The sequence below is a fragment of the Pipra filicauda genome, unplaced genomic scaffold, assembly GCF_003945595.2.
Source record: "Pipra filicauda isolate LSUMZ 115617 unplaced genomic scaffold, ASM394559v2 scaffold37_size4185640_pilon, whole genome shotgun sequence".
NCBI classification, from domain to species: domain Eukaryota; kingdom Metazoa; phylum Chordata; class Aves; order Passeriformes; family Pipridae; genus Pipra; species Pipra filicauda.
In genome coordinates this window covers 2,258,737-2,279,218 of record NW_024104509.1, presented here as the reverse complement: position 1 = coordinate 2,279,218, position 20,482 = coordinate 2,258,737, and the positions used below count along the sequence as shown (strand labels likewise).

The following is a 20,482-nucleotide window of genomic DNA, read 5'->3' as shown; positions in this document are numbered from 1 at the left end:
TCTTGTTCTCTACTGGGCACCATTGAGAATAGGTTGGGTCCATCTTCTTTGCTCCCCCACCAGGTAGTTAAAGACATGGACAGGAAGCCCCTGAGGGCTGCTCCGCTTGCCCTTGCAAGCTGATATTACTCTACACTCAGCAGCTCAGACTTAAGAGATGCCTGAGTTTTGAAACAGGCCCATAACTTCAGTCACCATCAGTGTCTCCATTCAGAGACAAGTTAGGTATACTGGGAAAGATAGGATATGCTCCAAAATTTCATAGGTAAATTGGTGTTTGAAATAAAATAGTTTATCTTATTCACACAGCACATATTATAAAATCACTAGATACAAGAACAGAAGACACCTAAACTTTTATTGCCTTGTCAGATGTAAGAATTTATTTATGTCATTTATTAAGTGTTTAAATTTACACCAAAAGACAATTCTTCAACTTCAGGTCAAATTGTTCATCAGTAAGCCCTACATCAGAATATTCTTGAGACTTCCAAGGACAATTTTTACTAGACAGCTTAGAACAGCAGAATTTCATAAATAATGGCCAACCTCACAAGCCTGAGGGTCACTACCTCATCATTATTTCTTTGCTGAGCATAACCCACAAAACAGAGGAAGTCTTAAAGCCATTTAAATCCCCAAACACTACCACTACTGCACTCAGAGCATTTAAATCACGTTGCCCTGCATTAATAACACCACACATTTTAACTAGTCAAAGATTTACCACATCTTCCCCTACCAAAATGACAATTTTTTTTTTTAAACATTACAAGACCAACTTATACTCAGAATATTAAAGCAACTGCAAAATACACAATCATCCATTTGGTTTGGTTTTACAATAAAAATAATGTCAGTAATCTATTAGTTAACTTCATCTCTTTTGTTGTGCTCCTTTCCCCTCCCTTCTCACTTAGGAAACTAGATTAGACCAGGCAGATAAATTGTAGCACTGAGGTAGCATATTTCAACTGAACAGAATAATAGGTCTGCTACTGTGCCTCCTCTCCTTTAAAGCACAAAAAAAAAAATCCCCACAGTTTTTTAACTTCTTTGGAGAAGACAGGCATATAGCTCATTTGCAACAGCCACTGCATTTTGAATTCAAAGCACAAAGAGTCTCTGAATGGTAGATACATGTAAAACGAATGAGAAAATATACAAGGAATTATGTCAGTTTTTTTAGAACTAGGGTTACATTTTAGCTCTATGGTACCTATTGTTCCCTATTTGAAAATGCATCTTTACAGTCCCTGAAATTTAATTTCAAAGACTAGGATCCTGAAAAGGGGCAGCTGTGCCTCTGTTCATCTAAATGATTTTCACGCTATCTGCAGGAAGGGCCAAATAATTGCAACAAAGCCAGAAAAAACTCAAACAGACCTAATATAAAGTCAATAGGAATTAACAACATGAGTATACTAAAAGGATCAAAGTTAAGGCAAAAGATATAACCTGAATGAACTGAAGATATATGCCTGAATGAACTGAGAGCACTTTCTGTTTATTTATAAAGTAAAGCTGGGACAGCCTATCAATTTAAAAAAAAAAAAAAAAAATCACTGCAGGAGTAGAAACTTAGTTTCCTAACTAATTGAGATTAACAGAATCTCAGCTTTGCCCTTCTAGCTACAAGCTTTAAAAGACTAAGCTGAAATCAAACTGTACTCGAGACTGCAGCCTTAAAATCTAGACTATTTACTACAATAACTCTCACAGACACACCTGTGTATTCAGCGGGAATAATAAACAATGATCCTAAAGAACAGTAGTAATTTCCTGTTCTGCATGCCATGCTGGTACACATAGCCTTGTAAAACTCTGTTGCATGGTACACAATCCTCACCCAGCCCCAGGCTGGGATCTTTGAATTCCCCCCTCCATCTTTCACACAGAAAGTAAAAATTTTACTGCAATTAAAACCCCTTAAATCAGCTACCTGCATAAGGGAAACTGGGTTTTAACATGCTGGAAAGCAGACTGAAAATGTAACTAAGTTGACTGCTAAATTAACTCTTAAAAAAACACCTAAACAGCTGAGGGAAAATGTGTAAGTTATAATGATCAATTCAAGCTGCTTATGGAAGCATTAATGTAAATCATTCAAGTAATCCAAGATGCACTCCAACATCTGTTATTAAAAATTTAAGGCTTTTATGAACACCGTCTTACATACAAAAGGAGTAATAAACAGAACAAAATTGTTTACAGTAAATACAAACATCTGAAAAATCTCTGAAACCTGTTTATACAAATACTAATAAATTCTTTAATATTTTATACAACTAGAAGGTGCACAGATTGGCATTCAAGCAGTCAATGCTGGCAAACATCTGTCAGACAATAACATGATTTACTTGGATAACAATATAGTTTAAAATGCCATAAATTAAAAAATAAGTTAGTTCACATTTTTTCCCCAGCTTTTATGTACATCTTAAATCTTTAACGAGATCTTGTAGCCTTCTTCAGAAGCTCGAGGTCTTTCCGTCGGCTTTTGATTGCTCTGGCACAGCCATACTCTTCCAGTTGTAAAGGGATATACTTTTCTATCTGAACGAGCCCATGCCCAGCAGGACCAGTAAACAGCTTAATCCAGGATGGCTTAAAGCTTCCTCTGAAGCCCAGGAAGGCCAGGCTTCCTGTGACAAAAACAGCTCAGCATTACTAAACCAGCCAAGCTCATTGAAGCACAATACACGACCGGTTAGGAAGAAAAGGGCATGTTCCTTCAAAATTCTCTCCCCCACATTATTCAGAACATTTATCCACTCTCAGCTACAGACATACCTCACAAGGAAATACTGATTTGCAATTTCCTTTTTCAATATACAATATGAAATAGTCTGAAATCTTAATTTGAAAACACAGCTAATTGGACAGCTAGAAAACCTGCTTTCTGAGACACAACTTGTGCCAAGGCTCTGAATGGACAAGAGCTACCCCATGTGGCTTTATAAAGTCATCATCCCTCAAAATACCAAGAGCTGTTCATTTCTAGTTTCAAATTTTGTTACAACAGGAAACACTAGCCAGGCACAGGAGTTTGTTTAAAAACAGATTTGCTGGGTGAGGCACAAAATACAGGCTTCACGAAAAAACTCCAGGACTCTTTTTGTATAATCCACAGGCACAAAGAACTGCAACAGTCATTTCTCTGTTTCTGCAGAAGCCCACACCAGTGCAAACTGGCAACCACTCACCGCCAGCTGCATCCTTTACACACACCCCATGACAAACCCACCACGCCAACATAAACACACAGACCAAGGTGGTGTCAAAGAAAATGTGCAAAATTTCCACCAACCGTTGCTCTGAAGATAAGGTGGTTTCGCTGTCCCCAGGGACATTAAGGCTTCTGCTAAATTATTAGGAATTTCTAAATCACCTCTTGTGCTCAGTAGAACAATAGACCTGCAGTAGAAACAGTGCAGAGACAGCAGCTGTTATAAACAAAACATTTTTTTAATATTCTGCTACATGTCTTTACAGCTAGCTGGTCTCATAGTCCACTTCTTTAAGAGTACTCATGACATGGAAACAGTCAACCCTTTCTGCAAGCAGTACTAACATTTTTCATTTTTAAACTGACTTTAAAATGTAACTTCAAAATCACTGTAAAGTGGTATTTAAACACAGTTTAATATTTTGTATCAAAAAATTAAGTTTAGATATTAATCCCTAATTAGCATATTAGAATGGTGATTTTTTTCTGACACCAACTTTTTATCTTTCTTTAATGATAAGTAATTTTCTCCCTATGGGGAGAGAAGAATATGATATCTTTCACATAGTCCTTGCCAGTGTCCTTATTAAACAAAAAGTTATTGTTTTACACAAAGAAGAAGAAGCGTTATTACATGATGTTTAGTTAAGAAAACAAGGTGAAAGACAGGCAATACCACAAAATCAAAAATGTTCAGAATTTGTTTTATTTTCTTAAATAAGGTTAAACTGTCAACATGCTCCTGTGTTTGCCCTTTTCCCTCAACCTAGATATCTCTTTTGCTCACTTTCAGTGCTCCTGTATAGACACCATTATGTTAAATCCTCATCAGAGAACGGAGCTACAGTGTACAGGACATATTGGAAATAAATGGTCATTACGCATACCTTTGTGGAATTCCAGATTTTAAATATCCACCTACATGCTTAATGTCTATTCCAGAAAATAATTTGCTTCCCAACACTGTGCCAGTGCAGGCATCTATTATAACAGTAAGTATACCATCATCCTTGAAGGAAAACATGGTGTCATTGACCTGAATGGGAGGAAAAACAGAGAGAAAATAATGTTTTTCTTCCTTTCTTAAAGTTAATATGAATCAAAGAGCAATTCTACTACATTCAGTGTTAATGTTATTCTAGTTTAGACACAGTGGTATACTCATCATCATCATCATGGCTAGGCTTCGCGAACGAAGACTTGGGAAGGGCTCTGCCCACGTTTGTGTCAAGCATGTTGGTGACTAAAAAGGTCAATACGAGACAGGCATGTCCGGTTGCAAAAGGCAGAGCAGAAAGACTCCTTAGGTGATATATTCTGCAAGACACGGTTCTTTCTGCATTGTCTTTTCTCCTCGAGAGTCATCCTGTGTGCTTTCTCAAAAGCATCAGCTGCGTTATAGATGGTGTGTCTCCAGACCTCCCAGTTGGAGGCCAGAGTAGACCAGTTATGATGATCAATATGGCCAAGGCTGAGATGTTGTTTCAGGGAGTCCTTATATCTTCTCTTCGAGGCTCCTCTCTTGCGGCAGCCAGTGGCAAGTTCACCATAGAGCAAGATCTTAGGGAGGCGGTGGTCCTTCATCCTGGAGACGTGCCCTGCCCAATGCAGCTGTGTTCTCATCAACATGGCCTCAATACTTGTGACTGCTGCTTGTTCTAGAACACATGTATTGGTCACATAATCTGACCAGTGGATGTTTAGGATTGTACGGAGGCAGCGTTGATGGAAGCGTTCTAGGAGATGCAGGTGGTGGCGGTAGATGACCCGTGATTCAGATCCGTATAGGACAGTAGACAGCACTGTGGCTCTGGAAACAGTGATCTTTGTACTTTCCTTCAAGTGTTTACAGTGGTATACTAATTTCCTTACAAATACTTGTTTTCCCTAACATCTCTTCAATTTTCTCCTCGAGAGGACGCTGCCAGTGGGACTTCTAAAATTACACAGGAGCCTTAAGTCCCTGGCTTCTACAGAGATATTGCATACTTCGGGTGACTTGATACCTGCCTCCATCACTGCTCCTGCTTCAGGAAGATAAAATTCAGATTCTGAACCACCTGGACTTCTGGACAATACTGCAGTTAGTTGTTCCCTTCAACAGCCCAGTCACTAACTAGTGAGTGCTCTTACTGCTCTGGATATGGCAAACACATTCCTGTAGAAGTCTGCAGTTGCTAAGGTTATGCTACTCACATGACATTTGTCTGCCTGGATAATTCAACCAAGCCAACGCACTGACACTGAAGAACGAAAGGCACATGCAGACTAAGCTCTGTGGTGCAAGGGTGTCTGCAAATGTTATTTCAGTATCATGTGCAAGTCTCCTTCAGCATGCGAATGGAAAAGTCAAATTAAACTACTTTTTATACAGTATTGCATTCACTAGGCTTATTAGGGCCACACTAGGACAAATACAGAAACCTCTATAGAGTCTTCAGTAATTGTCATTTTGAGGACTTTAGCAAAGCTTAGTGGCTTGCATGACCCATCCCATTAACTTGCTAATCTGTTAGCACAAGGAAAATTTCAACAACACGGATTTAACAAACAGGTTGTTAGGTTGTGTGTTTCATGTATTTCCAAAAAAAGACGTAAATGTATACTCACACAGACTTAAATACGAAACTTCAGATTTTAAACTCTCCCTTATTGGAACATTGTTCTCTCCAGAAGAAAAGGATTCCAATACAAAATGGAGGCTTTGAAGCCTCGCTTTCTGAGATAAAACATCAACTTTTTGACTGTTTGGTTTTTAAACAATGAACCATCTTTTCATTCAAGTGAAGAAAACTGAGGTAAGCATTATGTAGAGCTATACAACTGTTATAATACAAACTGCTAAAATGATATTTAAGAAGAAAACCATAAAGAATACTTACAGATATAAATGCTTGCTGACCCCTGCTTGATTCTTTTGCATCACATGAATTAATCTGCACAAGGAGGTAGTTTTTGTGAGGATCACTGGTGAATACCATCTAGATATCAAACAAACCAGTTAATTACTGATGTGTCTTCAAGATTTTATCACGCCAGTTTACGACAGCCCATGCTCGAAAGCAAAAGTGGCATTATTTATGGTACTAGTAATCCAATTTCAAGTTCAAGGTTGGTCATAGATCTTTGCAGCAAACCTATTCTACATCCTCCATGGAGCACAGACAATACTGAAGTGCAAGGCATCAGATCTACCTATGCTTCTCCTCTGTAGCACTAAGTGAGAGGTGAACAAAAGACAAAAAGAACAAAAACTACGATGGACTTCCCACCTTCTGGCATACAGAGATTAATAGCGTGACCAGTGCAAAGTGGTAAATTCAGTACTCTGTGATGAAAGACTGAAATTTGGACTAAAACTGAGTAGAGAGCATCTACAGTTCATGAAAAGTTTTATTTTATTTTACCTGAGTTGTGCCACATTTTGTACATGGTACAGTAGTTTTTGCTGGCATCTGCTTTATGATAGTTGGTCCTTGGTAGTACTTTGGGTAAGCTTTTGCCATGCAGTTACTTATCCCTTTTGCTGAATCTTTGGTCACAATCTTGATCCTTTCACATCCCTGAGATGAGCAATAACTGTGACCATCCCTATTATATTTGGCTTGAAGAAATAAAAACAGTAATCTAACAAAAAGAGGAAAAATAATCTAAATTAACCAGTGGAAATAGAGGTATTTATTTGCAACCTTAACAGCTATATTTCATAAGTTTCAGAAACACAGAAACTACAGTATTCACTTCTGCATTGCTATCCAAACTTTTTCAAAGTATTTACAGTTTACTAGTGTTAGAAAGTCTCCAGTGATATACCTGAATTTTCCAGCAATTAAAGGAGACATCAATATGAATGCAGCTGCTTTGCAAAGAAGCAAAGTCCTCAAATCAGTGGCTTGCAGGATACAAAAACCAAACTGCAGAGCATAAATATTTTCTTTGATCATAACATCTTTAGAGACATGTAGCAGTAATTGCTTGGATATTCAGCTTCATGTACCAGCACTGGACAATGAAACTGTGCTATTGCAAGTGCCTAGAAATGCAATTTAGGGCATAGTAGTCAAGTATGTTCACGGTACACAGAGACTGGCAGTTCTTCTATTACATATTCAAGTTATCACTGCAGGTCTTAAACAAAGAACATAAATGTCTTTTCAAAAACTACATTAATCTGCATATGTATTAAACACAAATTAGCAGACGAGAACAAAATAAATGAGAGGACAAATTAAAAGTCTAAGATCGATGTTTGCAAAACACAGAAGTGATGTACGCAGGACTGCATTTATTGAAAGCTGACCATGTCTTAAATCTCTCAGAAGGATCTCAGTGGCCACTGTCAGAAGTACTTTTGAAAGAGAGACTAGTTTTTTTATGTTCTTTTGAGACAGCTGAAAACAGATCAGGATTTTCAGAAATATAGGTTTTAAATGTTCTTGGAAGAGAAAGCTTCTTGGAAATTTCTAGAATGTTCAATTTAACAAGAAGGCACTAATCTTTGAGATTAAGAAATTAGCTCCTGAAAGGCATTGCTCTGCAGCACACCAGATACCACATTTTCCCCAGACACAGGGTAGGAAATACCACTGGCAACTGAAGTTCTCTTGAAAACTATTTCAATGACAACGACTGCACTTTGGAGATGTAAAGACATATAAAGAGAAAATATTCTTTCAAAGAGGCTTTAGGTTCCATCACTACAGCTTTCCTCTTACGCAGGTGTCTCGATCAGTTGCTTTTAACACTATCAAATTGGACATTTTAAGGTTAAACAACATCTTCTAGTAGGGTCAAGTTGCAAGGAGTTACCCAGTACTGTTGTCAAAGTAAAACTTCTTGTCTGATCGATTCTTTTCAAGCTCCGTAATCGAAGAGACAGGCACGTAGCGCTCTACTTTGCTTGACAGAGCAGACGACCGCCTCTGAAAGGTTTCCAAAACTATAACAAAATCTGTATTTGGTTGGTAACAAAGACCAACACGAATCCAGTCATTCCTAAAAACAAAGTAAAACGTATGAATCATTGTAGATTCATACAGTTTAGATGTCAAAACACAGCAAACAGACCATTTCAAAAACAAGCAACAGGAAAACAAAAGTTCCCAAACCCTCAACCAGAAGATCTTTCTTCCCCTCTCTACTTTAAGTCTTCACCATCCCTGGAGGTTTTAAGGATGAGACTGGATGTGGCACTTAGTGCCATGGTCTAGTAACCGCAGTGGTAGTGGATCAAAGATTGGATCTGATGATCTCAGAGGTCTTTTCCAACCTGGTTGATTCTATGATTCTTTCCCTCTATGCACAGTCTTTCATTAAACGTTATAGTAACTCTGATTCTCTCAGAACCTTTTTTTTTATACTTCACAGACATTTAGTAAGTTTATCTGACAACAACATCAAGTATGATAAACTATTCAACCCCAATTCTGCTCAATTTCACTATATGTACATTTTCTTCTCTAAAGGTTTTTTCTTAAAGACAGCGTACTGGACAAATATTTAACTTCAGGTGGAGGTCTACTGCTTATTCTCTTGCTTTTCATACTTTAGTATTTGTAATTAAGAAAAAAACCCTAACCTCAGCTTCAGTCTTCTTCATGGTTGCAAACTCTCACACACATTAAATGTGCCTTTTTGATCACAGACATGAAAAGAAGTAAACATACTTGTTGAAGTTAATGAGATACAGATAGGTGACGTTTGGAGCTTTTCCATTCCAATGTATTGTGTAGCCCTTCTGGAGCATCACTACTGGCTGATATTGCTGAAAGGCAGCTCTCTGATTAATACCTCGAAGAACCATGGGATTGGCTGGGTACTCATCTCGGATGATAGTCATGGAAAGATTCTGTCCATTCCAGGTTTGGACATAAACCTGTATGATATTAAAGAGGATGAAAAGAAAGTGGAAGATTTGGACAGTGTGCAAAAGGAAATGAAATAGCAAAGCAGAATCAGTACATTATTGACCAACATGCTACAACTTGATACTCCGAGTTATGTAATACACAAATATCTCCTGAATAAAAGTACTATTTGAAAAACTATTGTAGATTTTGTCCATTTTACAGACAAAAAAGGGGAGGGAGGAGAAAAAAAAGAAAAAAAAAGAACCAGCTATGATATTTGACCACACAGACCAGGAACCAGAATGGGAATCAAACCTGTGAGAGCTGTATTCAGAAGATGGTATTTAACATCTCCAGAAAACAAATCAACCAAATAAACCCTTAAAATCCACTCTGTGAAAAAAAAGCAGACAGAACCCAAGTGGAAGACAACAGCTCCAATGCAAAAATGTTTTAGCCTATAGGGCTGCAACATATAACTCTTAGCAAGCATCCACATTTACTTTTACCTTGCAGCGTCTAATAACGTACTCCCAGTCCGCATGCTGAAGGGAACATGACACAAGACACAATTGGCCAAAAAGTGTAATATACATAAAAGAAAGTCAAAAAGTAAAAAAAAATTTGAAATCTAAAGATATGGAATTTTGTATTTCTTGTACTACCCTGTGACCCCACAAGTAGTTCATGTTGTAGATTTGCCCCAAACAGAAAGCCAAGAGTACTAGCCTGTGCATAGTTCCCACTGCAAACTACTCCATTCCATTTTGTAATATTAATGCATTTGGGGTGTTGAATCAAGTAATTATCCATTCTGCCCACATAGGTATCCTTGTAGTCAGTCACTGAACCATCTAGATCATGAAATATTGAGTTCTTGTCACCATCCAGATCTCCTTCTTCAAACCAGGGACCAGGCTTTCCAAAGAAGGCTTTCAAAGAAACCTGACAACAACAATTAAAATTTTAATTTTTTTTCCTCAGGTGAAGCACAGACTAACACTTGCACATCTGCAGAAACATAGAACTTTGACAGTTTATTAAAAACCTTATGGCAAAGACAGTGGAATCTTGAAAACCAGACACACTCTTTTTCAGTAATGGGCTCAGGCCAGTTCTTGCTTCTGAACAGTGTTAATATTTGCAACTGAAAATTCATTACTAAGGATATACCTAATCTTACAAAATCTTACCAAAACCTCCCTTTCAGCTTTATCAGAAAGTCATGAGTCATTTATTATAATGTATCCTTACTCTGTTTGCGTTGGGGTTTTTTTTGCTCAGGAGACAAAGGATACACCTTGGGTGACTGCCAACCAAGAGAGAAACTCTAGAGCAGGCATGCATGGAAAAGACGACCTAAGGCCCTTGTCTGCTTATTTTAAATAGAAGAAAACTATTTACAATACTAAAGGAAAATCTGTGATATACTTACGTTTGGATCAAACTTCACAAGAGAAATATTATTTTTTGGTGTCATCTGCCATGGATTTTTCATCAAGAACCCAACTGCACTGGTAAATCTGTCTGGAGTTGGCACAAAGTTTTTGAACGTGCACTTAGTAAGGTGAATAGGTCCATCATAAATTTGAAAGCCTCTGATTGGAAATGTCCTGTAGATGCAAGCAAATATTTATACCATCCTGTAACAAAAACCATGATATGCCTGAATCTGTGTCATAAATACATTTCCTCTCAGAGGAATCAGGAAAGCACATTAAGAGAATGACTCACAAGATAGATCTTAGAAAAGGAAATATGGTTTCTGCACTTCTCTAATGAACCAAAAAATCTCCCACTCTTAAATTTTCCTGTTAGAAGAGCTTTCACTGCCCACTGGCAATTTTGCCCCTTTTCCAATATGAAAAATACAGCAGGAAAATAATACCAGCTGCTCTTTGACCGATCATGGCAACTGGGAGAAGGGACTGTAGATTGCAGGAAAGGAAATGCCAGTTCTAACTTGAAAGAACATGCAGAGAATGGCAGACTGGTAAGCCTCAGCTTGATCCCCAGGAAGATGCTGGAGCAGCTAATCCTGGAAACTATTTTCAGTCATCAGAAGTAATCAGCATGGATTCACCAAGGAGAAGTCATGTCTGACCAACTTAAAAATTGGTACTGGCCTGGTAGCTGGGGGTAGAGCAATGGACAAGGTTTACCAAAACTGCAGTAAGACTTTTGACATTATCAAAGATCCTATAAGATCCTCATGAAGTACAGGCTGTACGAGAGAACAGTTAGATGGACTGAAAACCACCTGAATGGTTGGCACAAAGTCTACTTGGAGGCGTACTGGTGGTGTAACCCAGAGGTTAGTACTGAATCCAGTCTTGTTCAGCATCTTCATTAGTGATCTGCATGATTAGTCTAAGTATAGTCTCATCAAGTTTGCAGAGGGCACAAAGCTGAGGGAAGCAGCTGATACACCAGAGGGTTGTGTCGCTATCCAGATAGACCCTGACAGGTGAAGAAATGGGCAGATGGGAACCTCACGAAGTCCAACACAGGGAAGTGCAAAGTCCTGCACCTTTGAAGTAACACCTTTTGTGGCAATGAAAACCAAGTTGACCATAAGCCAAACAACGTACCCTTGCCATAAAGAGGCAAAAGGTATCCTGGACTGCACTGGATTACCAGCAAACTGGGGGTAGTAATCCTTCCCATCTGTTCAGCACTGGTGAAGCAACACCTACTTTTTCCCAGTACAAAACAGATATGGAGATACTGGAGAGTCCAACAAAGGACCATAAAGATGACAAGTCCCTGGAGTATCTCCCATAGGAGGAAACACTGGGAGACCTCACACTGTTCAGCCTGGAGCAGAGAAAGCTTAGGCAGGGATCTCAAGGTATAATATCATCTGAAGGGAGAGTGCAAAGAACATGGAGCCAGGCTTCTCACTGTGACAGGACCAAAGGCAATGGGCATAAGATGAGAAAAAGGAGGTTCTTCCTAAACACCAGGAGAAACTTTCTCACTGTGAGTTTGACTGAGCACAGGCAGAAGTTGCTCAGGGAAGTTGTGGACAATCTATCCTTGGGATGGCTTAAAGCCACCTGAACATGGCCCTGGAACACCAACTCTAGGTGACACTTCTTGAGCAAGGGAGTTGGACAAGATGACCTCCAGATGTCCCTTCCAACCTCAAATGTTCTGTGATTCCCCTCAACTAGACTGAATGCCTCATCTATTACTGTCACATTAACTTCTTTCTTTTAAATGGCCAAGCAGCAAAAAACCAGGGTGGCCTAAACTTAACTCGGCCTTCGTCCTGGTTTTGACCAAGAACATGAAGGGGTGGAGTCTGGAGCTCTGTGGGCATGGTCAAGATACTGTACTGTTCAATACCATCTTTCATCATGACTGGGGAGCAAGGGACTCTCCCTTGCTACCCTTTTTCCAGGGAACGAGGGGTAAACAGAGCAGTGGCATAATGGTGCAGGTGGTATAACACTGGTCCCCACCAGAGATAGTTTGTCCACTATTGTTTTTCATTGTCTTGGGCTTGAGGGAAAGACATAGCCATGGATGGTCTGTCAGCAAGTTTGGTCTTTGTCTTGGGAGCTGCATGGCATGGGTCAGGTCAGTCAGTGAGCACTTTTTTTTCTGCATATAAATCACCCTCTTCTTGTATACTTTTGTTATTAATATTGCTGCTGTTCCTGTTCTTTTTCTTATCTCATTTCTGTTTCCAGTAAATTGTTCTTATCTCAGTTCAGGATCTCTCCCTTTTGTCTCTCTCACCTTTGGGGGTGAGAGTGTGGGAGCAGCCTCATGGGACGTAATTTCCAGCTGGACTTAAACCTCAACAGTCTTCTTTTCTATTCTAAGTACTCAACCCTACATTAAACAAGCCTCAGAGCAGGTCAATGAGAAAAAAAAAAAAGGATCATATCATAGACTGTGATTTGTCAGATTGCAGTCTCTAGCCCCAAACTGACCTTTGAAATTCTTTTACCTGAAAGCTTTCTTCCTTCTCTCTTCCAGACCCAAATGTTTTTTAAGACAAAGATTTCATTTAAGTACCATAACTTAACTTGCTACAGAAAAGTGACCTGAAGTAGCATCAGATGAAACTTCCTCAGCAAAAAGGTGACTGACACAGTAGCACACAAAGCATTATAAAGAAAATGAAACCATCACCTTCAATGGAGTCTTTATCTCTCACAGCTCAACCAACAAGTGTGCAGAGAGAATGTTTCTTGTATTTCTACTTCCTTCACTCATGACATACTTACCGATTTCTAGGCAGAGTGCGTGTCTTGTTGTCTATTCCTCCAGTTCCTGCATATTTATTTTGGCCACCTTGAAACCCATAATTCTTGCTCTCACCTATGAACAGTGACTCTGATACCTCCTGGCTGGCACCTTCATCATTCGGGAAGCTCCCATCACTATCAAGGCAACATCAGAGGTCAGTCTTTAGCCAAGACTCTCCAGCAGATGAATACACCAAGGGACAGTCCTAGTTTTACTTCAGTAACAGTCCTCCTAGACTTAATTATTAAATCTGTGTATTATAAATGAATCATAATAGAGCTCACTTTCTGAAATGTTCAGCAGAGAGTTGAACATTAAAAATTCTAACTCCCTTCCTAATGTAGTACTCTTTCCTTTGGCAATCCTAGAACCAGTTTGTCATAACCTAAATGGCGGCAATTTTGGTTTAATACCTAAGTAAGTTACTTGGGTTTTTTTCATTAGAAAGAGACTCTACGCCCTCTAAATGGTCATCCCCTTTCTTTCCATTATTCACTTTCAATTGTTCAGAAGGTAAATAAAAAAACTGCCTAAAGGAATCATACAAAACCAAGAATACATGGATAAACATAGCCCTTCTGGTGAAGAGGCAGCCAACTCTGGTGTAAACCAAGTACAGGTTAAATTAAAGTGCAAGCTTTGGTAGCTATGTCAGTTTACAGCCTCTATAACTTCATCTGTACCAATGGAAATAGAATCAGGTCCAGAAATGAAACTACAGCCTTATGAAAGTATACCTATTAGTTTTAATAAATATGTGTAGATTTTCTAAGGTTCTGTGCAAGAAAATACAGAAACAAAGTACTCACCTAGCAAATGTCAAACCTATTCCATTGTCAGCAAACCTAAAAGAAAGTTCAAAACATCAGGGTTTATTTCTGGAGTACCCTACAACAGGCTACCATAAGAGGATATCCTGCTATGGACTGAAAAAAAGCCTGAATTTTTCTCTTAGTGGAACTTAGAACAGCCACACACCTAACTCTTCTAAAAATGCTGTTGTTAAAAGCTAATCAAATAATTTGCTACACATTTTAAGCAGGACATGAGACCTTCAGGGAAATCATAAATACCTCAGTCTAAATTCACGGTCTCTACAGCTTTTAGAGTTCTTTTTATTACAAGGTTTCTTTTTTTTGCAGCTTAAGGCAGGTTCTCATCTAATCACATATAAACCTGTATATTTCAAATATGGTGTGAAAGTTGGTCATGGTATCGAGAAGTTCCTCAAGTTAACCAGCAACCCTCCTAACAACCCTGTTGTAATGTAATTTACATAAGCTCTGTAACATCATGCAGCCGCTTGCTTCCAAATACCTACCCTGAGTTTTGAATGAGGATATCCCCTCCTCTGACCCAGGCCCCATGATCATTGTTTTTGAAAGAGATTAAACTGTCAATCAGGGCAGCAACTCGAGGCTTTTCAGGGTCTGCATCTTGATGAGGTCGAAACCTGGGAGAGATGACAATCCAAACATTCAGCAGAAGAAAACTGTTTGTTTCACGTGTCATATATGTTGGGACAAGGTAAGCCTTAAACACTCATGCTCATCTGATGGGCAAAGTCCACTCTACTTCACATTTGGAATGAGAGAAGTCAAATTCAGGTGCATCTCTAGCTCCGTTATTATTAGAAAAACGTTTCTGGATATAATGAAACAGGAATATAAAATTTCTCTTTTCCAGTAACTCTCACAGGCTTCTGCTCGGTCTCTCTGAGTTTCTTTAGCTGCATCTCATCTCCCTTTATCCCCTTTTTCTTTTTGCCCTCCCCACTTGTACTGCAGCATTAATGTAAAAGTTTGATGAAGGGAATTAAAGCTCCTCGGAAGGACTCACAGGGCTGATGTTTACTATGCAAAAACAGGCTGGACGTTTGTCTAACTGGTCCTTCGAATCTTTCAAACTTTTCTGACATAAAGGACTATTCCTTCTTTAAGGACTCATGAGATATTTTTCTGTTCCAACCCAGACAGTCTGCATTGCTGACCAATGGTCTCACACAGTAAATTATGGCTGGAATCTAGTCTAAAGAATAGGAAGAAACAGCCTGATTAAGAACTGATGAAAGTTTCACTTGATTATCACCAAGACCCCAGAGAAAAAATAATACATTAAAAAAATTTACATCCATTACCCCATTACATCCATTACCCCAATCACTAGTTATATAATCTGCTTGGGTTTGGATCTGACCCCCCCCCATTCAAGGGAGGAAGGGGAGAACAGGTAAATGTTTGGTTTTGACAGTCTCAGTCTCCTCAATTAGCATCTAAATCCCTCCAGTTTGGTTCCATGTATAATAAATTACTGGCCTCACGTAGTTACACAGCGCCTCATTACTTCTTTTTCTGCTGTGGAACTTGAACCCCATCTCATGCACTGAGTTTCTTACATCCTTAACACACTACAGGTTCTCATAGGACATTTTGCCCCTCTCATGTTCCTCTTGACTGCCTGCTACAACTGAGGTAAACTGCAAGGATTACATGGGTTTTCTGTCAAAACATGGAACTAGCAGGTTCATTTCCAAACCATGAAATTTTGAGTATCACCAAAATTAGGAACTTTCCTCTCTGCATCTGCATCTGTCACTTAACTGTCCTTGTCTTAAACACAGGTCAATTGAACCAATATGAACCATATTTTCAGTCCTAATGCTTAGTTGTCACAATAAAGTGTTGACAAGATACAGTTATCCAATACTGTCATTTAATCACCATCCCAGGTTATTTTATTTGAAGTTCAGGACAAGATTAACCAGGCACAAACTGAAACTTTCCAAGACTCTCCATTGCTTTCTTTCACTTTGTAAACCACAGAAAATTTGGTTGACTGTACCATCTCTGCAAACAGCCTTTAGTAAAACTGCACCACTGAGCTATGACCTCGAAGTCCAGAACGTATGGCAGAAAGCATTCAGCAGTAGGAAAGGCAAGTGGATGTACTACAGAAGCCTTTTTCTAACAGTTAGTTAAAACCGAGTCATAAATCAGATGATCAGATTTGAAAGGAAACCTTTCCTTTTAGCAGCAATTCCAGAAAACATTTTAAGCGTGACAGTAGAGCATGTTTAAAACAATGTCCTCCATGAGCCTGAAAACTACCATGAGCAAGAATTGTGAAGAAACAGCCAAATCCTTTAAGATACTCCATCCCTGTTCTTCCCAAAACATGAATAAATGAGGGAAAAGAAAATATATAAATTTATTGTTTTGTTATAATTTATAAATTATTGTATTGTTTTACAAGTGTTTTTCCTCATGTGAATGTAAGAGCAGCCTCAAAACTTCACCGTTTTTCATTCATTTAAAAGAAAATATCCTTTACCTTGCATTGTTGTCCAAACAAAGATATTCTCTGGGATCATCAGCACTAGCATTAGTTGTTTTAACACCCTTATCAATGAACAAACCAGCCTGAAACAAGCAAGGAAAGAAAATTCATACTATCCAAAATTCAAGATAGAGAAACACTGAATTTATTAAATTTAAACACTGCATTCCATACTCAAATCAGAAACTCCTATATCTTTCAGTTTGTCTTTAACAGGTATTTTGTCTACGGGAAAACTAGCTAAATAATATAATAAACCAGTCTGTGCTAATTTGGGAAGAGGAAACAAACTATCTGGCATTGAAAAAAAAAGAAAAGTAATGGAAGATCACTAAAGTTCACTTCGCATTTCTTTCACGACATCTATTTGAGGTTTTACATTTATTTACAGATGGTGTTCTGGAAAATCTGGAATCCAATCTTATGGTGAATTCAAATTCACCATAATTTCACCATAATTCAAATTCACCATTCGAATTCAAATCTCATAAACTGAAAGAAAAAAATAAAACAAAACAGAAGAAAAACCACAAATCACTGTGAAAAATCCTTTGTATTTCACTTTAAAATTAAACTACCCTCACCACTAAAGGCTCTGTTTGTCTACGCAATCATCAGGTTGGAAATTTATAATCCAGTATGATATAATTTACTTGAGAAAATAAAAGGAGGAAGCATTTGTGTTCTTTAACCTGAATTCCATAAAAATACCTGCAACTACTTTCACCTCTGATCCAAATTATGATTACAAATAAGTCTCATGCACAAGTACATTCTCAAACCTGTTAGTGGAATTTTCTCTTCTAACATGGAATTTTAGTCCACAAACTCTGTTTAAAGATGATACCAGCTATATAGCTGAAACTTTTTTCTTCCTACTGCACTCCTGTATCCAGTATGTTTTCATTCCAATCTGAACAAAATGCCCTACAGTATCAAAGAGGTCATTAACACAACCTCCATAAAACATTGCATCATTTCTTGGTATCCCAGACAACTAATTGTCAAGCAAAATCAGTTTACCTGGCAAAAAAAGGCAAGAGTGATTCTATAAGGTTTCAATGGCTAAACTATGAGAATGTCTATAAGGCAATTTCAAACATCAATAAGGATTTAGAGTCTAGGTGGCTTTGTAAATGTCATTATATTTATACACCCCCACACAGAGAGCAGGTAGATTTCAAATGAAATACTTTAAGCTAAAATGTGGAAAAAGTATGAAAGTCGCGAATAAAACAATCATCAATGCCTCTGTCTAGGCTGAGAACCTGTAAGAAAAAACTGTTGCAAGTAACTGGGCTCCTGAAGGTAACACTGAAGCTTAATTTTTAGCCAGAGAATGTGCCACCATGTACAAACACTTGAGTTACCCTACATTACAGATTCAGGAAAACAAGTCACAGCTACTCCAGGAAGCTATTAGATGAATTACAACTATAATGAACTTTGATTCTTCAAGGGTCAGCTTTCTTCAGAATAGAAAACAAAGCTATAAAGAGTAGCACCTGAAGCGCCACTTCTGAGAAAAAGTCCTTTATTAGAAGTATTAATTGGTGTTAGTTGTTTATGCCTTATGAGGATACGAAACACAACGAATACTTGAAACGTGGCAAGAAAATATATGCATACTGATTATAAACCATTCTACAATACAGTTCAAACACAGCACAAATCTATGATCTAACCAGCTCAAAATGTAAACAGACAAGTCCTAATATACAATATTTGCAAATAAAGAACTTCACTCTTTTTTTTTTATAAGATAATACATTACCTTAAAATTAGAATGAACCCTGTTGTTATAGAAGATTCCTAGGGGTGTAAGCTCTGATTTGGTTTCAGTGGCTAAACTATGAGAATCTCCTGTAGCAACCCTGTGGAACAAATACCATATTCCAGCATCCTGCAAGTAAGGAGAGAATAACACTTCTTATAAGTGATTCTGATACTACTATTGGTTCTGATACATCTATTCACAAAGTAAGTGTATGCAAAGCTGAACTTGGACATTTTAAGTAAAGAAGCAAGTAACAGCATAGTCCAAATCAACAGTACCCAATAGAATATATTTTTTAAATAAAGTTTCCAAACAAGTTCCCAGTGAGAAAGCAGGATTCTGCAAATTAGTCTATATTCTAGTGAACACTATGTGCTAAAAAGTGTTTTGCTTCTGACTGAAATCATATAACACCACACATTTAAGATCTTCTTAAGGAAGAAAAAGTGTCCAGGCTAATGTAAGTAAGTTTTGCATTTCAGTTACATGTCATCCCACACACTTGATTTTCCTTTTTTTAGTAATAAATCATACTAGTCACAATAAAATACTCAAAACCATTCCTTCTCTCCTTACTGTTACAGTCTGACTAAAGGCGGTTCATCTCTGCTCACATCAGAATTTAAATGGCACAGCCAAAAAAATCCACAAGATCTTTCAGAGGAACGGAAAAAAAAGCATATCAAGAAGTCTGGCCAGTTCAGAGCACTGTACCAATAACATGCAGTAACAATTTCAGTATCTGTTCATTTTCTCTACTTCTTCAACATCCCTGCTCTTAAGGAGGTTGGATTTATCTATTAAATAAGACCCACAAAAATTTCCCCTTTCAAGCACATCTGTGTTCACAAGGGGTGGCACCATGACAACACCTGCATAGCAGATACCTACAAAAAGGAAAAATTTTGCCTGACCATACACTCCATGGCCTTACAACATCAAAAAAAAATAAAAATCACGTAAAGCACATTAAAGGGTTAAACGGTAGCTAAAGAAATACTGCATACTGAATGTTCCATCTTATAAAAAACAGTCATCATCCTTTTCAAGAAACATGGATTAAGCCAATTCACCCTGGCTTAAGAGATTTCAAACGTACCACTCTGGGAATATGCTCATTTTTCATTACCTGGAAATTCTGCTTCACAACAACATTCCCCATCCACTATGATGACACACTTTAACATTTCTAGTGACTAACCATTACCAAGCAAATGCGGATGTTCCATTAATAAAAAAATAGCAAAACCTTCCTTCCTATATAATTAAATACAGCTCCGTGTTTGGCAGTAAATTTTATCCAAAACACATCCTGATGCTTGAAAAATTGTAAAATAAACTTAAAAGCTTCTTAAGCACTTGAAAGCATTCAGAAATACGAAAAGGTTTTTTTTTTCCCCTCCTCTCTCTCATACACAGCCAAAACAAAAGAAACATCTACTGCCAATACACCCTTACAATGGGCTTCATTGTATAATGAAGGAGCTGGGGGGAGGAATAGAATTATTTGCTTGTGAATTGCTATAGTTTATATTAGCAAAGGCTCTACAGTGTAGAGTTTGTATGAACACAGTTGAGACATTCTATTTCTGAAACTTATTAAGCTGTAGTCCCTTTATACCAATGCATTTACATTGGTGCAAGGGAGGTATATCAGGGTGGCAAAACTTTGTAACATACAGAACTGGTTGCTCTGATCAGGCACATTCTGGTAAGAAAAGGAAATAACATCTACTGGGATGCTCTATGGAGGCAGAAACAGACCTTAAAGGACTTAAGCACCAGATCAAGGAAGCTGTCGTCTTTAACTTAGCCTGCAATGCTAAAACTAGCCTATATGGAGCAGGCAAAATGGTAAGATATGGCGTTGGGAGGAAAAGAACCGATTTAATTCGGTAGGTGAGTCTAAATCCTTCCTAGTGGTAGACAGTTAAATAGAAAAGTTTGTAAAAAAAAAGACACAATCAAACAAAAACACCACCCCCAAACTCAACCCCCCCCAAAAAAACCAAAAAAAACCCAACAAAA

The 20,482-nt window shown here is 38.1% G+C and overlaps 1 protein-coding gene across 3 annotated transcripts in view; it reads right to left on the bottom strand.

Annotated features, from left to right (window-relative positions):
• Positions 1 to 339: 339 nt before the first annotated feature.
• Positions 340 to 20,482, bottom strand: part of CEMIP2 (cell migration inducing hyaluronidase 2) — a 51,290-nt gene continuing 31,147 nt past the window's right edge. For all 3 annotated transcript variants that reach the window (XM_039384818.1, XM_027752135.2, XM_027752137.2), the window contains 14 exons: positions 18,452 to 18,580; positions 16,672 to 16,760; positions 14,663 to 14,794; positions 14,151 to 14,186; positions 13,320 to 13,475; positions 10,514 to 10,691; positions 9,808 to 10,023; positions 8,896 to 9,104; positions 8,039 to 8,224; positions 6,637 to 6,856; positions 6,112 to 6,210; positions 4,117 to 4,265; positions 3,311 to 3,417; positions 340 to 2,645 (listed from right to left, as the gene is read on the bottom strand). In XM_039384818.1, the coding sequence (XP_039240752.1) occupies positions 2,449 to 2,645; positions 3,311 to 3,417; positions 4,117 to 4,265; positions 6,112 to 6,210; positions 6,637 to 6,856; positions 8,039 to 8,224; positions 8,896 to 9,104; positions 9,808 to 10,023; positions 10,514 to 10,691; positions 13,320 to 13,475; positions 14,151 to 14,186; positions 14,663 to 14,794; positions 16,672 to 16,760; positions 18,452 to 18,580 (2,103 nt within the window). In that variant the 3' untranslated portion in view covers positions 340 to 2,448. The remainder of the gene's footprint in view (positions 2,646 to 3,310; positions 3,418 to 4,116; positions 4,266 to 6,111; positions 6,211 to 6,636; positions 6,857 to 8,038; positions 8,225 to 8,895; positions 9,105 to 9,807; positions 10,024 to 10,513; positions 10,692 to 13,319; positions 13,476 to 14,150; positions 14,187 to 14,662; positions 14,795 to 16,671; positions 16,761 to 18,451; positions 18,581 to 20,482) is intronic.